Raw genomic sequence first — 16,991 nt, 5'->3', positions numbered from 1 at the left:
TACCTCAGTAAAGCTCTTAAAAAATCATGTGCAGTATGAAAAAGAGTGAGCACAGTTGCTCAGCCTCCGGTAGGCTGTGCTATGGATCTCTTAATGGCACTGCTGATGAGAGCAATAGAAACAGAGCAAGCAAGGTGAGCACATGCAGGCATTGTCCCTTCCACACGGGTTAGGGATCAATCATACTCCCAGTACAGTTCAGTGAGTAGAAAGCTATAATTTTCCTTTAAACTGGGACTTACTTGCCAAATCTGTTTACATGTATATCTCTCAAGCAATAAAATGTCATCAGTTTCTTCAAATCGTAAGCATGAACTGTAATTGTGCATGCATATGTTTACATAAAAATATTTTTTCACTGGCTTACACTTTATATGGAAGCTTCTTTCCAGGCAACATCAAATATCCAAAATGTGCACAAAAATACAAAAGAATGCAAAATAAACAAATAGAACAATACTGATGTGATAGATAACCTGTACACTCTTCTTAGATAAGCCTATTCACATTTCATTCAGAGGCAATCTACCTTCCATCAGGTACAATTCCAGCCTTTTGTGGGATAGAAAAACCAAGAATACGAGACAATAACCAAGCTTGTTAAAAGCAATAAATTAGAGGAAGTCAGGCAAGTGGTGACCAAAGAGACTAGGATTTATGAGAAGAAAGAAATTATAGTTGACACTCATGGGAGATCATGATAAAGGAGGCAGAAACAGTATAAAAAATGCTACAAGAATTCAAAAACTATAATCTACCCATCATTCAATGAAGGAAAAAACATCTGGATACATCTCAAATCTTAGAAATGTTATATTATTCAGTGCTCATAGTGGCAAGCAAGATACACAAAAAAGAGTTAAACATGTTGACTGAAGCAAATAAGTTTTAAAATTATTTTACAAATTATTCTATTCTTATAAGCCTGTTTTGTTTTTAAATTAGGTGTCCTCTTTTAATGTGATAAAAAAAACACATAAGATAAAATATACCATTTTAACTATTCTTAAGTGTGCAGTTCACTATGTTGAAGTATATTCACATTGTTGTGAAATAGATCTCCAGAACTTTTCATCTTGTAAATCTGAAACTCTATAACTATTAAACACTCCCTGTTCTCCCTTATTCCCCCATGCCCTGGTAATGATCATTCTACTTTATGCTTCTATGAATTTTATTACTTTAATTACTTCATTCAAGTGGGATTGTACAATATTTGTTTGATCACACAATTTTATGTCTGGCTTATTTCATTTAGCACAATGTACTCAAGGTTCATCCATGTGGTAGCATGTGACAAGATTTCTATCCTTTTTAAGACTGAATAATATTCCATTGTATGTATAAACCACATTTTGTTTATCTACTCAGCCGCTGATGGACATTTGGGTTGCTTCCACCTCTTGATTATTGTGAATAGTGCTACTGTGAACGTGGGTGTACAAATACCTTTTCAAGATCTTGTTTTCAATTCTTTTGTACATTTAGCCAGAAGTAGGATTTCTGGATAATATGGTATGTCTGTTTTTAATTTCTTTTAAGTAAGCTTCACCCTGAGCTTTGAACTCATTACCCTGAGATCGAGACCTGAACTGAGATTAAGAGTCAGATACTTAAACAACTGGGCCACCCAGGAACCCCTTATTTTTTTATTTTTTGAGGAACTTCTGTACTGTTTTTCATAGCAGTTGCACCATTTCATAATCCCACCAATCATCTACAAGACTTTCAATTTCTCCATGTCCTCCTCAAAACCCATTATTTTGTCTGTTGTGGTTTTTTTTCAATAGTAGTCATCCTAATGAATGTGGGATTAGTGATGTTGAGCATTTTTTCATATGCTCTCTGGTCATTTGTATATCATCTTTAAAGAAATATTTGTTCAAGTCTTTTGCCTAATTTTTAACTGGGTTATTTGAATTTTTGTAAATGAGTTGTAGCAGTTCTTTATATAGTCTGGATATTAACTCCTTATCAGGTATATGATTCATAAATATTTTCTCCCATTTCATAGGTTATTTTTTCATTGTTGGTTGTGTCCTTTGATGCACAAAAGCTTTTTAGATTGATGAAGTCTCACTTGTCTATTTTTGGTTTTGTTTCCTATGTTTTTGTGTCATATCCAAGGAACCATTGCCAAATCAAATGTCATGAAGATTTCCCCTGTGTTTTCTCCTAGGAATTTTGTAGTTTAGGTCTTTAATCCATTTTTCAGTTATTTTGCATATTGTGTGAAATAAGGGTCCAACTTTATTCTTTTGCATGTGGATATCTAGTTTTCTCAACACCATTCACTAAAGAGACTGTCCTTTCCCCATTGAATGGTCTTGTGTTGTAAATCATTTGACCACATATATGAGGGTTTATCTCTTGATTCTCTCTTCTAGTCCATTTTGGTTTACTTATCTGTCTTTGTGCCAGTAGTACCACATGGTTTCTATTACCATAGCTTTGCAATATGTTTTGAGATCAAGAAGTATGAGTCCTTCAAATTTCTTATTTTTCAAAATTGTTTTGGCTAGTTAGAGTCCCTTAAGATTCCATATGAATTTTAGGATGAATTTTTCTATTTCTGCAGAAAATGATCTTGCAATTTTGATAAGGATTATACTGAATCTGTGGTTCACTTTGGGTAGTATAGCCATCTTAACCATATTAAGTCTTCCAATCAATGAACATGGGATGTCTTTTCATTTAATTGTGTCTTCTTTAATTTCTTTCAGTAATGTTCTCAGTTTTCAGTGTCAAAATGTTCATCTCCCTGGTTAGGTTTATCTGTAGGTATTCTTTTTGAGCTACTATAAATCTTAAAAGGTTTTCTTTTTTAAAGATTTTATTTATTTATTCATGAAAGACACAGAAAGAGCGAGAGAGAAGCAGAGACACAGGCAGAGAGAGAAGCAGGCTCCATGCAGGGAGCCCAATGTGGGCCTGGATCCCAGGACTCCAGGATCACACCCTGGGCCAAAGGCAGGTGCTAAACCACTGAGCCACCCAGGGATCCCTCTTAAAAGGTTTTTTATTCAAAATTTAAGTGTATGCCTTTTAAAGAGATTATCAGTAAGACAGCCAGCTATGAACAGATAGCTGGCATCCCATTGGTCTAAATCCTTCAATTCTAAATCCACATGCTTTCCTGTTTTAGTCTAAAGTTAGACATTCCACCGCCAATACAAAGTAGGAAAGGAACAGCAAAGATGCATTCCATGGTGTCCTCTTAAGTCTGGGACCAACATTTATTAGAACTCATCCCTAGCTGAAAGGGGTCCTACCACAGAAGCCACAGACAAGACAACTTTAAGTATTTAAACCACATCTGGGAAATTGCAATGAAGCTTCACTAAGTCAGGAAAATCCCTGCTCTATAATAACTCCATTTCATGAGAATTTTATGCTGTATTATTCATGAAAGGAGTATCAGGTGAAAACCCACATTGGAGGTCTCTGTGATTCATTTTGTGTTCAAACCTGCATCATCTATTGAAGGGATGGTCCTTAAAATAGTGATGGCAATGGAAGCCGACCAACTTCAGTTCCCTACATTCTCCAGAGGAAGACTGTCCTTGCAGAGATCCAGGAAAATGTTGAGCTCAACCATCATAACTTAATCAGCAGCAAAAACAAAAACAAAAACCCCTGTGTCCTGTGCTATAATATTCTATTGTATTCTCTGTCTGTGCTGTTTCAGTTCTGAGTAGGAAGACTAGTAGAAATCTCTGTCTCTCAAAAAAAAAAAAAAAAAAAAAAGCAAATTACTCTATTAGGCATGCTACAGGTCAAGGGTTTCCTTCCTCATACTACAATGCATTTATTACAATGCGTTTGTTACTTGCTTTGAAGTTTCTATTTAAACTAAATCTTACTTTAAAGCATATTCCTCATAGAGTTCTATGCATAATTATCCACATAATTCAATGTGGTAATATTTATTGAGGGAAGAAGGTAGGACATACTAATTTTCAATGTGCCAGGTATTTTACATACAGTCTCACGGAACTGATGCTTAGAAAGGGGCCTTACTGTTTTATGAGTCAGAAACTGAGCTTTGGTCTATAAAAAACAAAGTTCAAACTCTCTCCTTTCCCATCACTGCCGTGAGTAAGTGCAAATTGGTCAGGATGACCATTGGTCGAAAAAATACATATTTCTGATCAGTGGATTTTCAGGAGTTGACAATCCTAATGTACTCCTATGCAAATTTTCATCTCTATATTATGCCTTAAAACATTGTTAATTCTTTTCTAGATTTCTAGAGTTCTCTCTTCTTTTGCTTCTGTGTTTTAAATTAATTTTTAGCCAATTATTTATCTTCTATCTTATTTGTGTTAAAAAATCTGTTGAAACAACTTGAGTATTCAGCAATCGGCGATTAATAAGAACACATTTAGATTCCAATACCAGGATTTGTTTGAACAATAGAAATGACATTCATGCTTAAGTAAGAAAAAAAAAAAAAAACCTAAATGAAAGCCTGGCCTAAAATAAGTGAGAAAAACATTTAAGCAAAGCAAAAACCCCATCCCCAAACTCTTAACAAATTATTTTTTTTCTTTTTTTCTGTCAAAGGCATTACAAGTACACTACAGAAAATACAGATAAGCAGAAGAACCTAAGAAAAAAATCCATTATCCATCCAATCGTATACAACCACTTTTAATCCTCAAGTGTACATTTTTTCAGTTCCAGTTCAATATGTATAAATGAATTATTATTTTTCAATAAAACATACTCTTATTGTACAAACTATCCTGCAGCCTACTACAATTTCAGTAACTCAACATATGCATTTTTCAAACTAAATCCTACATTTAAAGCACTCTAACATTTTAGTCTTACTAATGATAGAAAGAAGAAATAATTGCCTGCATATTAATTATGAGACCAAAAATAGCATAGAAGAAAAGGTGAAAAATTCTGAAAATAGATCACAAGAGGGCTTAAAATATAAAAGTTTACAAAATTCCCATAGTGCTCCCAAATTCCTAGTATTTAAAATAATTAGTAAATGAGAGCATTAATTTTCAATCAACTTATTATAATGCTTAATGAAATTAATGTAAGAATTGAAGGCAGAATATGAGAAGGTCAATAAAATCCTTTATTGCCTAATAATAAAAAGCCTAATAGATAAAATTAAATCATGGTTGTTTCTAAAAGTCAAGGATTAAACTGAGAAATGTAACTTAACTATGAGAATGTAGGAGGAAGGGCTAGGGTGATATAAACAAGCTCAAAAGAAGATGATCTTTGAGGAAAATATTGAATTGTGAGCACAAAAGCAGAAAAATCCAGATTGTGGAGAGTTCTAAAGGCCAAATAACATAGAGTCTTTAACAGATAAATTATAAGAATAGAAAAGGACAGGAGGATAAATCTATAAATTAAAAGACCTATCACAGGTTTTTCCTAATGGGTAACGCTAAAATGCTATGTCTAGGAATGCATAATAAGATGGTTAAACTGTAAAAAAAAAATGCAAGAAAGTAATTGCTATCCCAAGTCAGTCAGGGTAGTGGTCACTTATGGAAGAGGGAAGGGGCTATGGTTGGAAGGGGCCGCATAGGATATGTGCCCCCAAGATGATAGCAAAATTATATTTCTTCACCTATGTGGTGCTTGCAAGGGTATTAAATAATAGCTAGATGTTTTACATAATCAATCCCTCATACTCCAAAAAGAAGTTTAGTGAACACAGAACCAACCACCATGGAGATCCATCTGGTCTCTCAGTGATCATCAAAAGCTCAAGGTAAGGGACGCCTGGGTGGCTCAGTGGTTGAGTGTCTGCCTTTGGCTCAGGTCATGATCCCAGAGTCTTGGGTTCAAGTACCTCATCGGGCTTCCCTCGGGGAGCCTGCTTCTCCCTCTGCCTGTGTCTCTGCCTCTTTCTGTGTGTCTCTCATGGATAAATAAATAAAATCTTAGAAGAAAAAAAAGAAGAAGAAGCTCAAGGTGAAAGGAGAGTAGGGAGGGAAGAGACAAAGACTGTGCCAGAATCCATGAGTATTAGGAACAAATTTAATGGGGAGGGATTCTACTTTTGTGATATTGTTTTCTTTGAGATATTATCCCATTTCCATCTCCATTCTACCACAGTGCCATGGAACAGGGGTACCACCCTCAAATCCAGAGATTCAGACTTCTAGAGAAGTATGGTAGGGCTGACTAAGGCAGGGATGGAGTCGCAGGGACACTCAGCGAGGTCACCAGAGTGGAGCCTATGAGGGAACAGCTCAGAAAAAGAGATCAGGATCTCCTTCAGAACCAAGTTCTCCACTTGGAAGAGAAAGGTGGTGCTGTTGGTAGACCCTAGAAAAAGAGGCCCAGGATCCCACTTCTCAGAAAACTGAAGAAGCAGTGAGAAATTGAAAAGAACAGTATCATGATGTTCCCAGGGATGGTGTTGAAGCAATATGATAATTTCTGCAAAGTATGTAAATATATCCGATTAAAGATTACTCATCCACCCTTCCATTCAAAAGAATGGTGATTTTTAAAAGGGGCAGAGGAGGTGGGGGGTGGGGAGAAGAGGGCTACCCCACTTTACAAAGGTTCACAACAGTTGTGTTCCAGAGCCAACTCTACAAACAAAATATCAGCAAAAGATGCTCAACTTCCAAGCACCTGAAAGCACCTCAAGTACATTTGCAAAACAAGTAGGGAACACTTACAAATTAGTTATTCATGAACTGTCACAGCATCTTTATATAATAAACCAGGGAAAGCCAAGGGCAGAGGGGAGATCAAAAGTTAGCTTAACTATGATTTTCAACAAAGCAGTGTATTCAACATGACAACATGTTGGAAAATTAGTATCTTTTGTCATTGTCTTTGAGTCCTAAAGGGAGCACTAAACAAATTACCGAAAAAATTTATTCCTGGATATCATAGTTCTGATTTCATTACAATATTCCAGACTTATAACAGTATTTTAAGGTCAGCTTTTCAAGAGAAAAAAATTATCTATACCCACCCCCGCCATTGAAGCTTGAAATTTGCTTCCATTTTAAAAGTGTTTTAACAAGAATCTAAGCTAAATAAAGTAAAAAGAATGAATTTGGAGGCTGATTTATGTAGAAGGTTTGTGTTATTATTTCAAAACACAGGGGGAAATATTATTTGAACCTAATGAACTCATAATTTTGAATGGCATTAAAATTTCAATCTGATATAATTAATTGCCTGAACTTCTCTTGGATGTACTATGGCAAGATCATAAACTGTTTTCAAGCATGAAGAATTCTGTATCCGCAACAGGATTCCCTATGATGTTCCTCCATAATGTATAGGGTTGTAACAGATAGTCAACAGGAGTTTAACACAGGCATATCATTTAACATACTCATCAAATGTCACCTTGCAGGATCTGATCGTACATCCTTAGAGATTTGCAAAGTCTCACAGATAGATACACTGTGCTCTTTTAAGAGTCATAGCTAACATTTGGCACAATTAGTTGTTATCAGACATGTTATCGCCTTATCACCTGCTCAAGGATGGCCAGACACACAACCTAAGCCTTCTGGTATCCCCTGGAATTCAAATTTAAGGTTAAAATTATTCAAACATGGCAACTATTGAAATCATCACAAGACATGTCCAGTTATAGGGATGCATGTTTAATTTAGGAAGAATAGATGTGTTTTTTTTTTTTTTTAGGTTCCTATCAGAGTTCTAAAGGGTATATAGCTTTGAAACAAGAATTAAGATCACAAACAAAAACAAACAAACACCACAGTGCAGGGTTCAGGTAGTCAGATCAATTACCCTGCTCATCCTTGCCTCACATAAAGAAGCCTGCCACATTATTAGGATTGTTTTTTTTTAAATCAATAGTCTACTTTATACTTCTCAATCAGTTGTCAAATAGCCAGCTGTCTTAAATTACAGTGTGCTGACCCTAGAAACGCAAAAGTAATAGCTTTAGGAAAAGCTCCAGCAGTTTAAAGCGCTAGTTTTGGGTACCATATAATGAAACCCAGTAACATTGCAACTTGCAAAAACATTTTGAATAGGATCGGGGGCAGTTATGCTGGGAACTTTTGGGGTGACAATAAAAGGAACAAACGAAAAAATATTTCTTGTAGTACAAGGATTCCGGTCTTGCCAACTACCATGCAAACTTCCCCGCCCTCAGAATGATCCGCAGGGAACGCAAGCCAGGGTACCTGACGCACCTGTTGAGCCCAAACCCCCAGAGAGCCTCAACCTAGCACAGCTTCATTAAGTCGTGTTCAGTACAATCCGAAAGGGTATTGATGCAAAGAGGAGTTATTCCTGGAGGAACGCTCCTCCTAAAAGGTCAACAACTAACTAGTTAGTGGAAATGCCTGAGTAGCAACAGTAATGACCTTTCCAAGCAGGGGCTCTTCACCAGCGGGGGTCGGCGGGGGGGGGGGGGGTGCAGGTAAGGGGCCCAGCTTGCAATCTTCAGCAAACATTCAAACGTTTGTACATGGGGGAATTTTCAAGGCAAAAGGGTTCGCAGTATTTCATCACACGTTCAGAGCAATCTAAGCCCCTTGGCTCGCTGAAGCTGGCCACCAGGACATCGCGGAAGAACGAGTGACCTCCGCCTTACAGCATCCTTTTGGGGAATTCGGCTGCACCACACTTTCCTTCAGGCACTAAGGTCCAGGGCAGTCCCCCACCCGCAGGCTCCCAGCCGAAGCACACCAGGGCATCGCCCTCTCTGCAAGATCAAGGTGGCCTCTTGGGAGGTGGGAGCGGTGATGCTGTGCTGGACCCAAAGTAGAAGCAAAATCAGCTTTCTTCCCGGGAAGACACTTCCACGGGGTCTAAGGATGCCCACGCGGCGCGCCGAAGAGGGAGACCCCGACGTGCACCTCGTCCCATTTAGCAAACCCGCCCAGTGCCCAGGGCCTCGCAAGCGCCGCTCTCCGCGCTTTCTTTATGAAAGTTAACTTGTTTAAATTCTTTAAAAAAAAAAAAAAAGAAAAGAAAAGAAAAAACCCACCCCCAAAGCTGCAGAAAGGGCTGCAAAAACTCCACGAGGAAGCGGACGCCCTACCCGCCCCAGCCGCCCTACAGAGCAGCAGCCCTCCTCCCCGGCCCCCGGGCCAACCGGCATCCACGCGCTGAAAGCCCGCGTGGGGAGCGCCTCGGGGGCTAGAACCGCGTTTGCGCGGAGGCGGAGGCCGGTCGTTACCGTCCAGCGGGCCGTCGCGGTCCGGGTGGCGGCTCATCGCTGCTCCGCGGCTCCGGGCTGTCCCCCCGCGCGGCTCCCGCGGCCTCGGCGGCGGCTGCAGTTGCTGAGGCAGCGCCCCCCTGGGGGCCCCGCAGGTGCACGGGCAGCAGCTGGGCGCGCGCCACTGCACAGGGAGAGCCGAGGACACGCCGGGCGCTCCGCTCGCTCTGCAACCCGAGGCTCCAGTGCCAGCCTCCTGCAGCCCGAGGCTCTCTATTAATACTCGGCGTGCAGCTGGCTGCATGCCATCGGCTTGACCCGCGGCCAGGGGCCCTCTGCCCTCGCTGGGGAGGGCTGGGGAACAGGCTTTAGGGGCGTGGGTGATTCGACTGGGTGGAATCAGGCAGACGACTGCCCCAGCGGCCCTCCCGAGCCAGCCAGGTGAGCGAGCCTCAGCCTGTGACTTTCCCAGACTCCGGCGTTTTGGAGTAACTGGCCCCAGAAGCCCTCGGCTAAATATGATGCCTGCTCCAGGCCACCAGCTCCGGGAACCTATTTTAAGGGCCGCCCCGGTGGTGAGCAGGCTCCGCGACCCATTCATTCAGTACCGCCTTGACATTTCGGAGTTCTACAAGTGAATCCCTTTTCCCCTCTCCGATTTCAGCCTCTCCTGCCTCTGCAAAATTCCAAGTTGGAGAAGGGAAAGGCAGGGGGCTAGTGAGCAAAAGGAGGTGGTGAATTAGAAAGACCCAATATCTATTTGGTTTTCAGAACTGAAATTTTCTCCGCGTTGTATTTCTTCCCGCAAGCCCGTGCAACTTGGGCTGTAGCCATGTTCCTGTTGTAAATTTAAATTTAATCAGTGAATGCTGCTTTTTTGTCATTCCTCTAACAAGCTTTATGTTTAAAGTGAAATTCCCTTGGGAGCTTTTAACTTAGGCTGTTGATATGATAGGAGCAATCAGTTAATGCCATTCCAAAGCACATTTATGACAACTACATCAGGGAACTGCATTTGTAATCTTGATCTTTCAACCGGCTTAAAAAAAAAAATCCTGGTTTATTTTTGCACAGAGCCTAGTATGGTTCCTTAGCAGGTGAATTCTTTCCTCTGCTTCCCAACATAGTTTAACTTCTCCTGTTCTCTTAACATAGTTTAAGTCCCTATCAGTGAAGACAGGGCAGACCTTTGCTCTCAAGTAAGAATTATTATTATTCCTAATATACAGAAAATTAGAGTTATTAAAGATAGTAAAGTTAAGATCCTGAAGACAAATTTTATGAAATTTCTGTGACCTCTTACCCCCATCTACTTTCTTGTATACAGTTTCAGCAGATGAAGCACTGAGATTAAATGATGAAAACATAAATAGGAACTCCAGGAGTTAACCTTTGGTAACTCAATTTAGAAGATACTGAAGGAAGTATCAAGTTTTTCTTTTGGCTTTTAGCATTATTGTAAGTGAACCCTTTCTACTTTAGCTCGGAAGAGTGACTGGTATCAACCACTGCTAAATTATATATCTCTCTGTGGGAGACAAACCAGGACCAGCTAGGCCACAGTGGATTGCAGAAATGTCCATTTACACACCTGAACAAGGGAGCCCTCCTACATTCTTTTCTTCCCTTCTTCCATCAGTGAATATACAATTCAGAATTTCTTTTTTAAAAACAGATTTTATTTATTTATCTGACAAAGAAAGTAAGAGAGCACTATTCTTCTGGTCTGCTGACCAGAAAGCCGGTCATGGGGCTCGATCTCATGATCCTGAGAACATGACCTGAGCTGAAGGCAGATGCTCAACCGACTGAGCCACCCAGGTACCCTCCATTCAGAATTTCTTAGATTGCAAACCAGGAACTGCTCTATGTGCTTACCTCTAACTAGCTCATCTTAACTTTCATATTTATTCTTATAACAAAGGCATTGTGTTATATTCTTTCATGTTTTTAGTCTTTGATTACTGAGCACTTACTTCTCCCTGTGTCAGTTACTAGTAATTTCAGGAAAAATTCTGCCCTCAGAATACTTTAGTGTATGTAAAACAGGCTTAGAACCAGAACCTTTCTTAGAGGTCTTACATTTTCTGAAAGATATGGGGCACCAAGGAGCTTAATTCTCTTTGAAGGATTAAAAAATGTTTCCAACCAGCAGTGGCTATTTTCACGAATGATAGCTGCTATCGTTTAAACAGCCACTGTGAACTAGGCACTCCACTAAATACATTCCTTCCTATAATCCTTATAAGAACAGGAATTATTATTGTGCACTTTTTATAGATGGACAAGTAGAGGTTCAGCTTAGGTAGCTTGCCTACAAACACAGAGGTAAGGAGTTTCAGAACCATAATTGGAACGTAGCTTCTATGATTACAGGGCCTCTGCCCAGTTTCTACACTGGATTGCATTGGTTAGCAAAAACACTTTCTGTAGTCTCTAATAAGAACTTTTCACCAGAACCTTTCAGGAAAAAAAAAAAAAAAAAAAAAAAAAAGCATCCTTAAAGAATACAAAAATGGGGTAGTTGGTGTTGTAGAAACCAGACTGTGCCTAGGCAGTCAGGATTCCTTCACAAAGAAGCTTCTGCTTTTCATAACAAGGCAGGACACAAAACTGGCTCTTCAAAAAGAGCCTGGGAATCAGTGTTCCAGGGAGAACTGCTGTGAGAACAGCATTCATTAATTCATAAATCCATTCAACTTTTATTGAGCACTTACTGTGTTACACACACTTTACTGGAAGCTGAGGAATGCTCTGAGGAATTATAAATTGACATTCAGAGAAAAGAAAAGGAAATCTCCCTTCCATGCAAAGTTGGCCATTGGGCCAATTTAGTCAAAAGTGGACTGGACTGGACATGAAAGAGAAGAATAGCCTGAGGACCTAGTCCAATAACCAAATTTCCAGCAATCATACCTATCCAAACAGGTCCACAAATTGCTTTGGTCTAAAATTCTACTCTCATGCTCAACTCAGAGATAGTAAAATGTAATGATCAGGTACCCAGTCTTTGTTGTCAAATCAATACTGAGCTCAGATGCTGACTTGTGTGATACTGGGTCAGTGGTGACCCAATACTGGGTCAATCCAATACTGTCCAATGAATGAGTAACTCAGGCAAGTTATACAACTAGCTAGCCTAAAACTTCATATCTGTAAAATGTATGAAAAGAACAAGCCCTGTAGGAATTTTGCATGACCATCTATGTATTAGTAAAGGAGTACTTTCATTTGCTAATAGCGGAGACCCAAATTAGCAGTAATTTAAATAAATTGATGTTTTTTTCACACTTACTATTAAGATAGTTGAAGTAGATGGTCTGTAGCTGGTACTGCAGTTCCATGTTTTCAGCAGTGACCTAAGAGGCTTCTAATTTTTTTGCCCCAGCATCCTTAATACAGGCTTTCAGCTTCAGGACTTCCTTATGTCACAAAATGGCTGCCAGAACTCTGGACTGATTCATGTTTAAACAAGGAGAAAGAAGAGAGAAAGGGCAAAAGTAGCCCCTCGAAGCTGAGTCAGGTCTCCATGGAAGTCTTATCCAATAACTTCCATGTAAAATTCAGTAGATACTCCCTCTTCAGGTGAAGCTGAGAAGTGTGTGTGTGTGTGTGTGTGTGTGTGTGTGTGTGTGTGTGTTAACATGGCACTTTAGAGGTTCTGTTATTGAGGAAAAGGAAGAGAATGGATATTGGGTAGGTAGTCAGCAATCTCTGTCACAGTTAGAAAAACATCTGACATGGTGCATGGCACAAAGTAAATACCCACTCATCCCCCAAAATAGAGAAAGTAGCTATGTTAGAGAGTCAAAAAAAAAGCACAAATAAATAGATAATAATAGGGCCGGTCTAATTGTACGTGCATTTTGGGCAGGGAGGAAAAGGAAAGAATTTGAATCAAGTGGATATTGTTCATAAAAGAACATTCATTCATATTATAAGTTTCTTTATTTTTTTTTTTTTAAGATTTTATTTATTCATGAGAGACTCAGAAAGAGAGAGAGAGAGAGAGAGAGAGGCAGAGGGAGAAGCAGTTTCCATGCAGGGAGCCTGACGTGGGACTTGATCCCGGGTCTCCAGGATCATGCCCTAGGCTGAAGGCAGGCGCTCAACCCCTGAGCCACCCAGGGATCCCCATATTATAAGTTTCAAGCAGAACTCAGGAAACATCATGTAGGTTATAATCAGTACACGTTAGTGCAAAAACCTTGAGAAGGAACCCAATTTAGATACTTCACAGAAGAATTCTAGGCCAAGAGAAACAAAGTTTACAGCAATTCATAGAAATAAAAATGGAGAGGTAAAATAGAAAAAAATAAGAAAGAGATCTAAGATTTACTGTTTTCAAGTAACCTAAATGGCATCTGGCTATCTTAAAAAAATATAAGCACTTATTTAAGAGGATACCAAGGGTACACAGACTTGAGTTGGAGGGTGGAAAATCAGATTTAGAAGTCAAACAGGAACAAAGCCAGTTTGGGAAATTCAATAAATGGCAAGCACAGCAAGCATACTTTTGCAGGGACAAGTCTGTCCAAGGATATCCTCTCTTCCTGAAAACCCCATTGCCACCATCAGACCCTACCTCAGGTACCTCGAGAGAATACAGTTTCTTAGTTTCATATCACTTAATCCTATTAATCACCTATTAATCAGGCTTGTGAACCTGATTGGCCTGCCCGGATCCAACGGCGGAGATGGGCTGATCTCCTTTCTTTGGCTTCCCCAGGTGCTAAAGTGCCCCCACCACTACCATACTCAACTAGAGGACTCACACACACACATAGGAAGGAGGAATAGATGCAGGACGGCCACAAAAAAGACAAATACCAACTACCTATCCCAATGAGCCAAATTTGCTAAACACTTGGCATGTCATCTTCACAGCGGTCCTACTACTTTCATTTTATAAATTTAAAAATAGTTATTTGCCTAAGACTGCAATAGTAAGCAACAGAGCTGAGATTCAAACTCATAGATTCCAAAGGTCCTTACACAGGGTCCTCCTTTTTGCAATATGTGACACAACTTCCATGTTCTATTTTATCTAGATTTGGTATTGTAAGAAATATCTGCCTCACTGGGTCTACAGAGTGTCTTGGAGAATGACATGGAGAAATTAAAAGCCATTTGAAATTGAACATGATTCTTGCAGCCAGCAAACAATGAAGACACTTGATAGTGATTTGACTATGAATCATTCACTTAAATAACTCTTTTCAAGGGATTTTTTCGTGTTTTATTTTTAGTTTTTAAAATTCAAGAAAGTTAAGGATACCATTGCATTTCTCCCCATAAACATAGGATTTAAATAAGAAAGGTTCAGATACACCTGACACAATAGTGTCTAAAAAGACAGAGACTTTTCCTCAGTTGTGCCTCTGCCCCCAGATAGGATGAAATGTTATCTAGATGTACCATAATGGAAGTTGATGAATTTACAATCTTAGATTTATTTTTAACCACCTGCTATTAGGACCCCTAGATAATAAGCTAAATTTTCTGGGAATCCCACTATTGGCTTATGCTTTGAGATTGGCCAGAAAGGTGTTGGCAAAACCTCTGGAATGCTACTTTTTGGAGTGTGATCTATAGACTAGTGCCAGTTGGGGAAGCACTCATAACTAGTCCACAAAAAAATAAAGACAGAAAATGAGGGAGTAATTTAAAAACTATAATAGAAACAACCTTGGAACTATTGACATTTTTTATTTTTAAAGTAGGCTTCATGCCCAGCATGGAGCCCAACATGGAGCTTGAACTCACCACCCTGAGAGCAAGACCTAAGATCAAGAGTCAGACACTCAACAGGTCCAGCTACAGGCACCCCTGCACTATTGACTTTTTAGGCCTGGTGACTGTTGTTGGGCTGTTCTGGGCATTCTAGGATGTTTAACAGCATCCCTGACATCTACCTATTGGATGCCAGTAACACCCTCCTCTTACTTACGTCAGCCAAAATGTCTCTAGACATTGACAAAAATCCCCATGAGATAAATGTTTCTGGTTGAGAACCACTGCTCTATCACAATCTGGCAGACTGATTTTATGTCTGCTGTATCTAATAATATAAAAATAAAATTGGAGCTTTGTACTATGTATATCTTTTTATTTCACCTTTTCTAATAATTTGCTATTACCATATTTTACTATTAATTCATGACAGATTTTTAAAAATGGCCCTTCCCCACAGATAGCTTAAAACACACTGATACAGGTCATTATTAAAATACAGAAGTGTTCCTTAGAAGAAAGGCTACAACCTTGGGCTATCCTTCATCTCTTTGCCATAATAACTAAATATTACAAGATGACTTATCAAGATACCAGCCAGTCTTTATTTTTTATGCACTTGCTCCTAGAACCCACCATGGAGAAGTCTACAGAGCTCCCATCATTGCCGCAAAGAGAGAAGCAGCCAGTATTAGGTTCTACAACTTCCAGTCAGAGTAAGCAGTTGTCTTGTGTTTCCCAGAGCAGAAGAAAATTTGCTAGGAGGGGAGGGCCACCATAGACAAACCCTCAAATTCTTATGAAAGAGAGGCCTGGGTCACAGGTCACAAACTGCCCAGCCACCAGCTGAATCTGTCCTACAAACAGGTTTTATTGGGGTCCCACAACAATGATGTTTATAAAAATCAACTACCAAAATATTTCTTACAAAAACTCTACTCCCAACATCTCTCAGAAAATTAGAAAGAACCCTTTGGCCACAGTGGGCTGCGCTCCCTCCTGTGGTCAATCAGCTGCAACTAAAAGCAGCCATCATCCTTACCCCCTCTCTTCTTCCCAGATAGAACAAAGAAGACAGAGAATTTGATACTTGAAGGTGGAAGGAGATGATGCCATGGACTCCCCAGGAGGTCTGGGTGAGGACAGGTCAGGGGTTCAAATGGTTATAGTAACTAGGTCCTGGCCTGGGCCCTGGGCCTTGGAGATAGGCAGGCTTCAGCAGTAGCTGGCAGTGTAGGCACCTCTACAGACAGGTACAGATATAATGGGCCTAAACTTCCTGATTGTTCCATTGCAAGGGCAGCCATGACTCTAGTCTGCCAGGGCAATGCTGACCCTCACAAGCCAGTGTGTGGGACCCTGGCCCATCATCAATTACTTGGTCTTATAAGACTCAAAATTCCTCTGCACAAGATTTCCACTGGCAAGTGAGTGCTCGAGCCAAACTTAATGGAGCTTAGGAAGATAAGTAACTGTGACATTGATTGCACTCTGAGTGCCGGGGAGCAATTGCCATCTGTTAGAATAACACTTAGTGAGTATCCACTGTGTGCAGGCTCTGAGGCTACGGAGACAGATCCAACAAATCAGAGGTCTTTCCCTGCGATGCTCTCAGCTGAGGGATGAGGACAGATGTGTAAGAAGGTAATTCAGATGCATTGGGTAGAATCAAATCCTGGAGCAGTCAGAGCATGAGTAACTTGGTCTCTGCTCGGAGGAATGAGGCTTCCCAGACAAGATGGCATTCAACTGGGTTTAGAAAACAAGTCAGAGTTTAACCAAATGAAGAAATCAAAAAAAGCATCAGAGAGGTCCACTTGTGCAAATCAAGAACCTGGAGGCTTCGATGCGGTGAGCAGCCGTGGAGGGTGGCAGGAGCAGAGTGCAAGTGGAGAAGTGGTATGGGTCTGAGAAGGGGCTGGCATGAACTCAGATCTTCAAGTCAAGTGGTTCAGACTTGAGCTGTAGGTTGAACGTCCATGCAACAGAGATACATTACCAACTTTGTTTTTTTTTTGGCAGTCAGGCCTGGTGAGTAGGCAGGAAGAACTGGAGACAGACCAGTTCTGGGGTCATTTGTCAAGCTGAACTAAAGCAGTAGGGACATACT

The 16,991-nt window shown here is 40.1% G+C and overlaps 1 protein-coding gene and 1 long non-coding RNA gene across 6 annotated transcripts in view; one reads left to right on the top strand and one right to left on the bottom strand.

The window, feature by feature from the left end:
• Positions 1–9,731, bottom strand: part of GADL1 (glutamate decarboxylase like 1) — a 163,353-nt gene extending 153,622 nt beyond the window's left edge. For 2 of the 4 annotated variants that reach the window (XM_038570621.1, XM_038570622.1), the window contains exon 1: positions 9,170–9,731. In XM_038570621.1, the coding sequence (XP_038426549.1) occupies positions 9,170–9,452 (283 nt within the window). In that variant the 5' untranslated portion in view covers positions 9,453–9,731. The remainder of the gene's footprint in view (positions 1–9,169) is intronic. The other 2 variants (XM_038570624.1, XM_038570623.1) reach the window with 2 other exon arrangements.
• The window catches only part of LOC111091891, a 60,063-nt gene continuing 52,266 nt past the window's right edge, over positions 9,195–16,991 (top strand). For both annotated transcript variants that reach the window (XR_005376914.1, XR_005376913.1), the window contains exon 1: positions 9,195–9,589. This is a non-coding gene — a long non-coding RNA (uncharacterized LOC111091891). The remainder of the gene's footprint in view (positions 9,590–16,991) is intronic.

Source organism: Canis lupus, chromosome 23 (genome assembly GCF_011100685.1).
Source record: "Canis lupus familiaris isolate Mischka breed German Shepherd chromosome 23, alternate assembly UU_Cfam_GSD_1.0, whole genome shotgun sequence".
NCBI classification, from domain to species: Eukaryota; Metazoa; Chordata; class Mammalia; order Carnivora; family Canidae; genus Canis; species Canis lupus.
The sequence above is the reverse complement of the archived record's forward strand: the minus strand, read 5'-3'. Positions and strand labels throughout refer to the sequence as shown.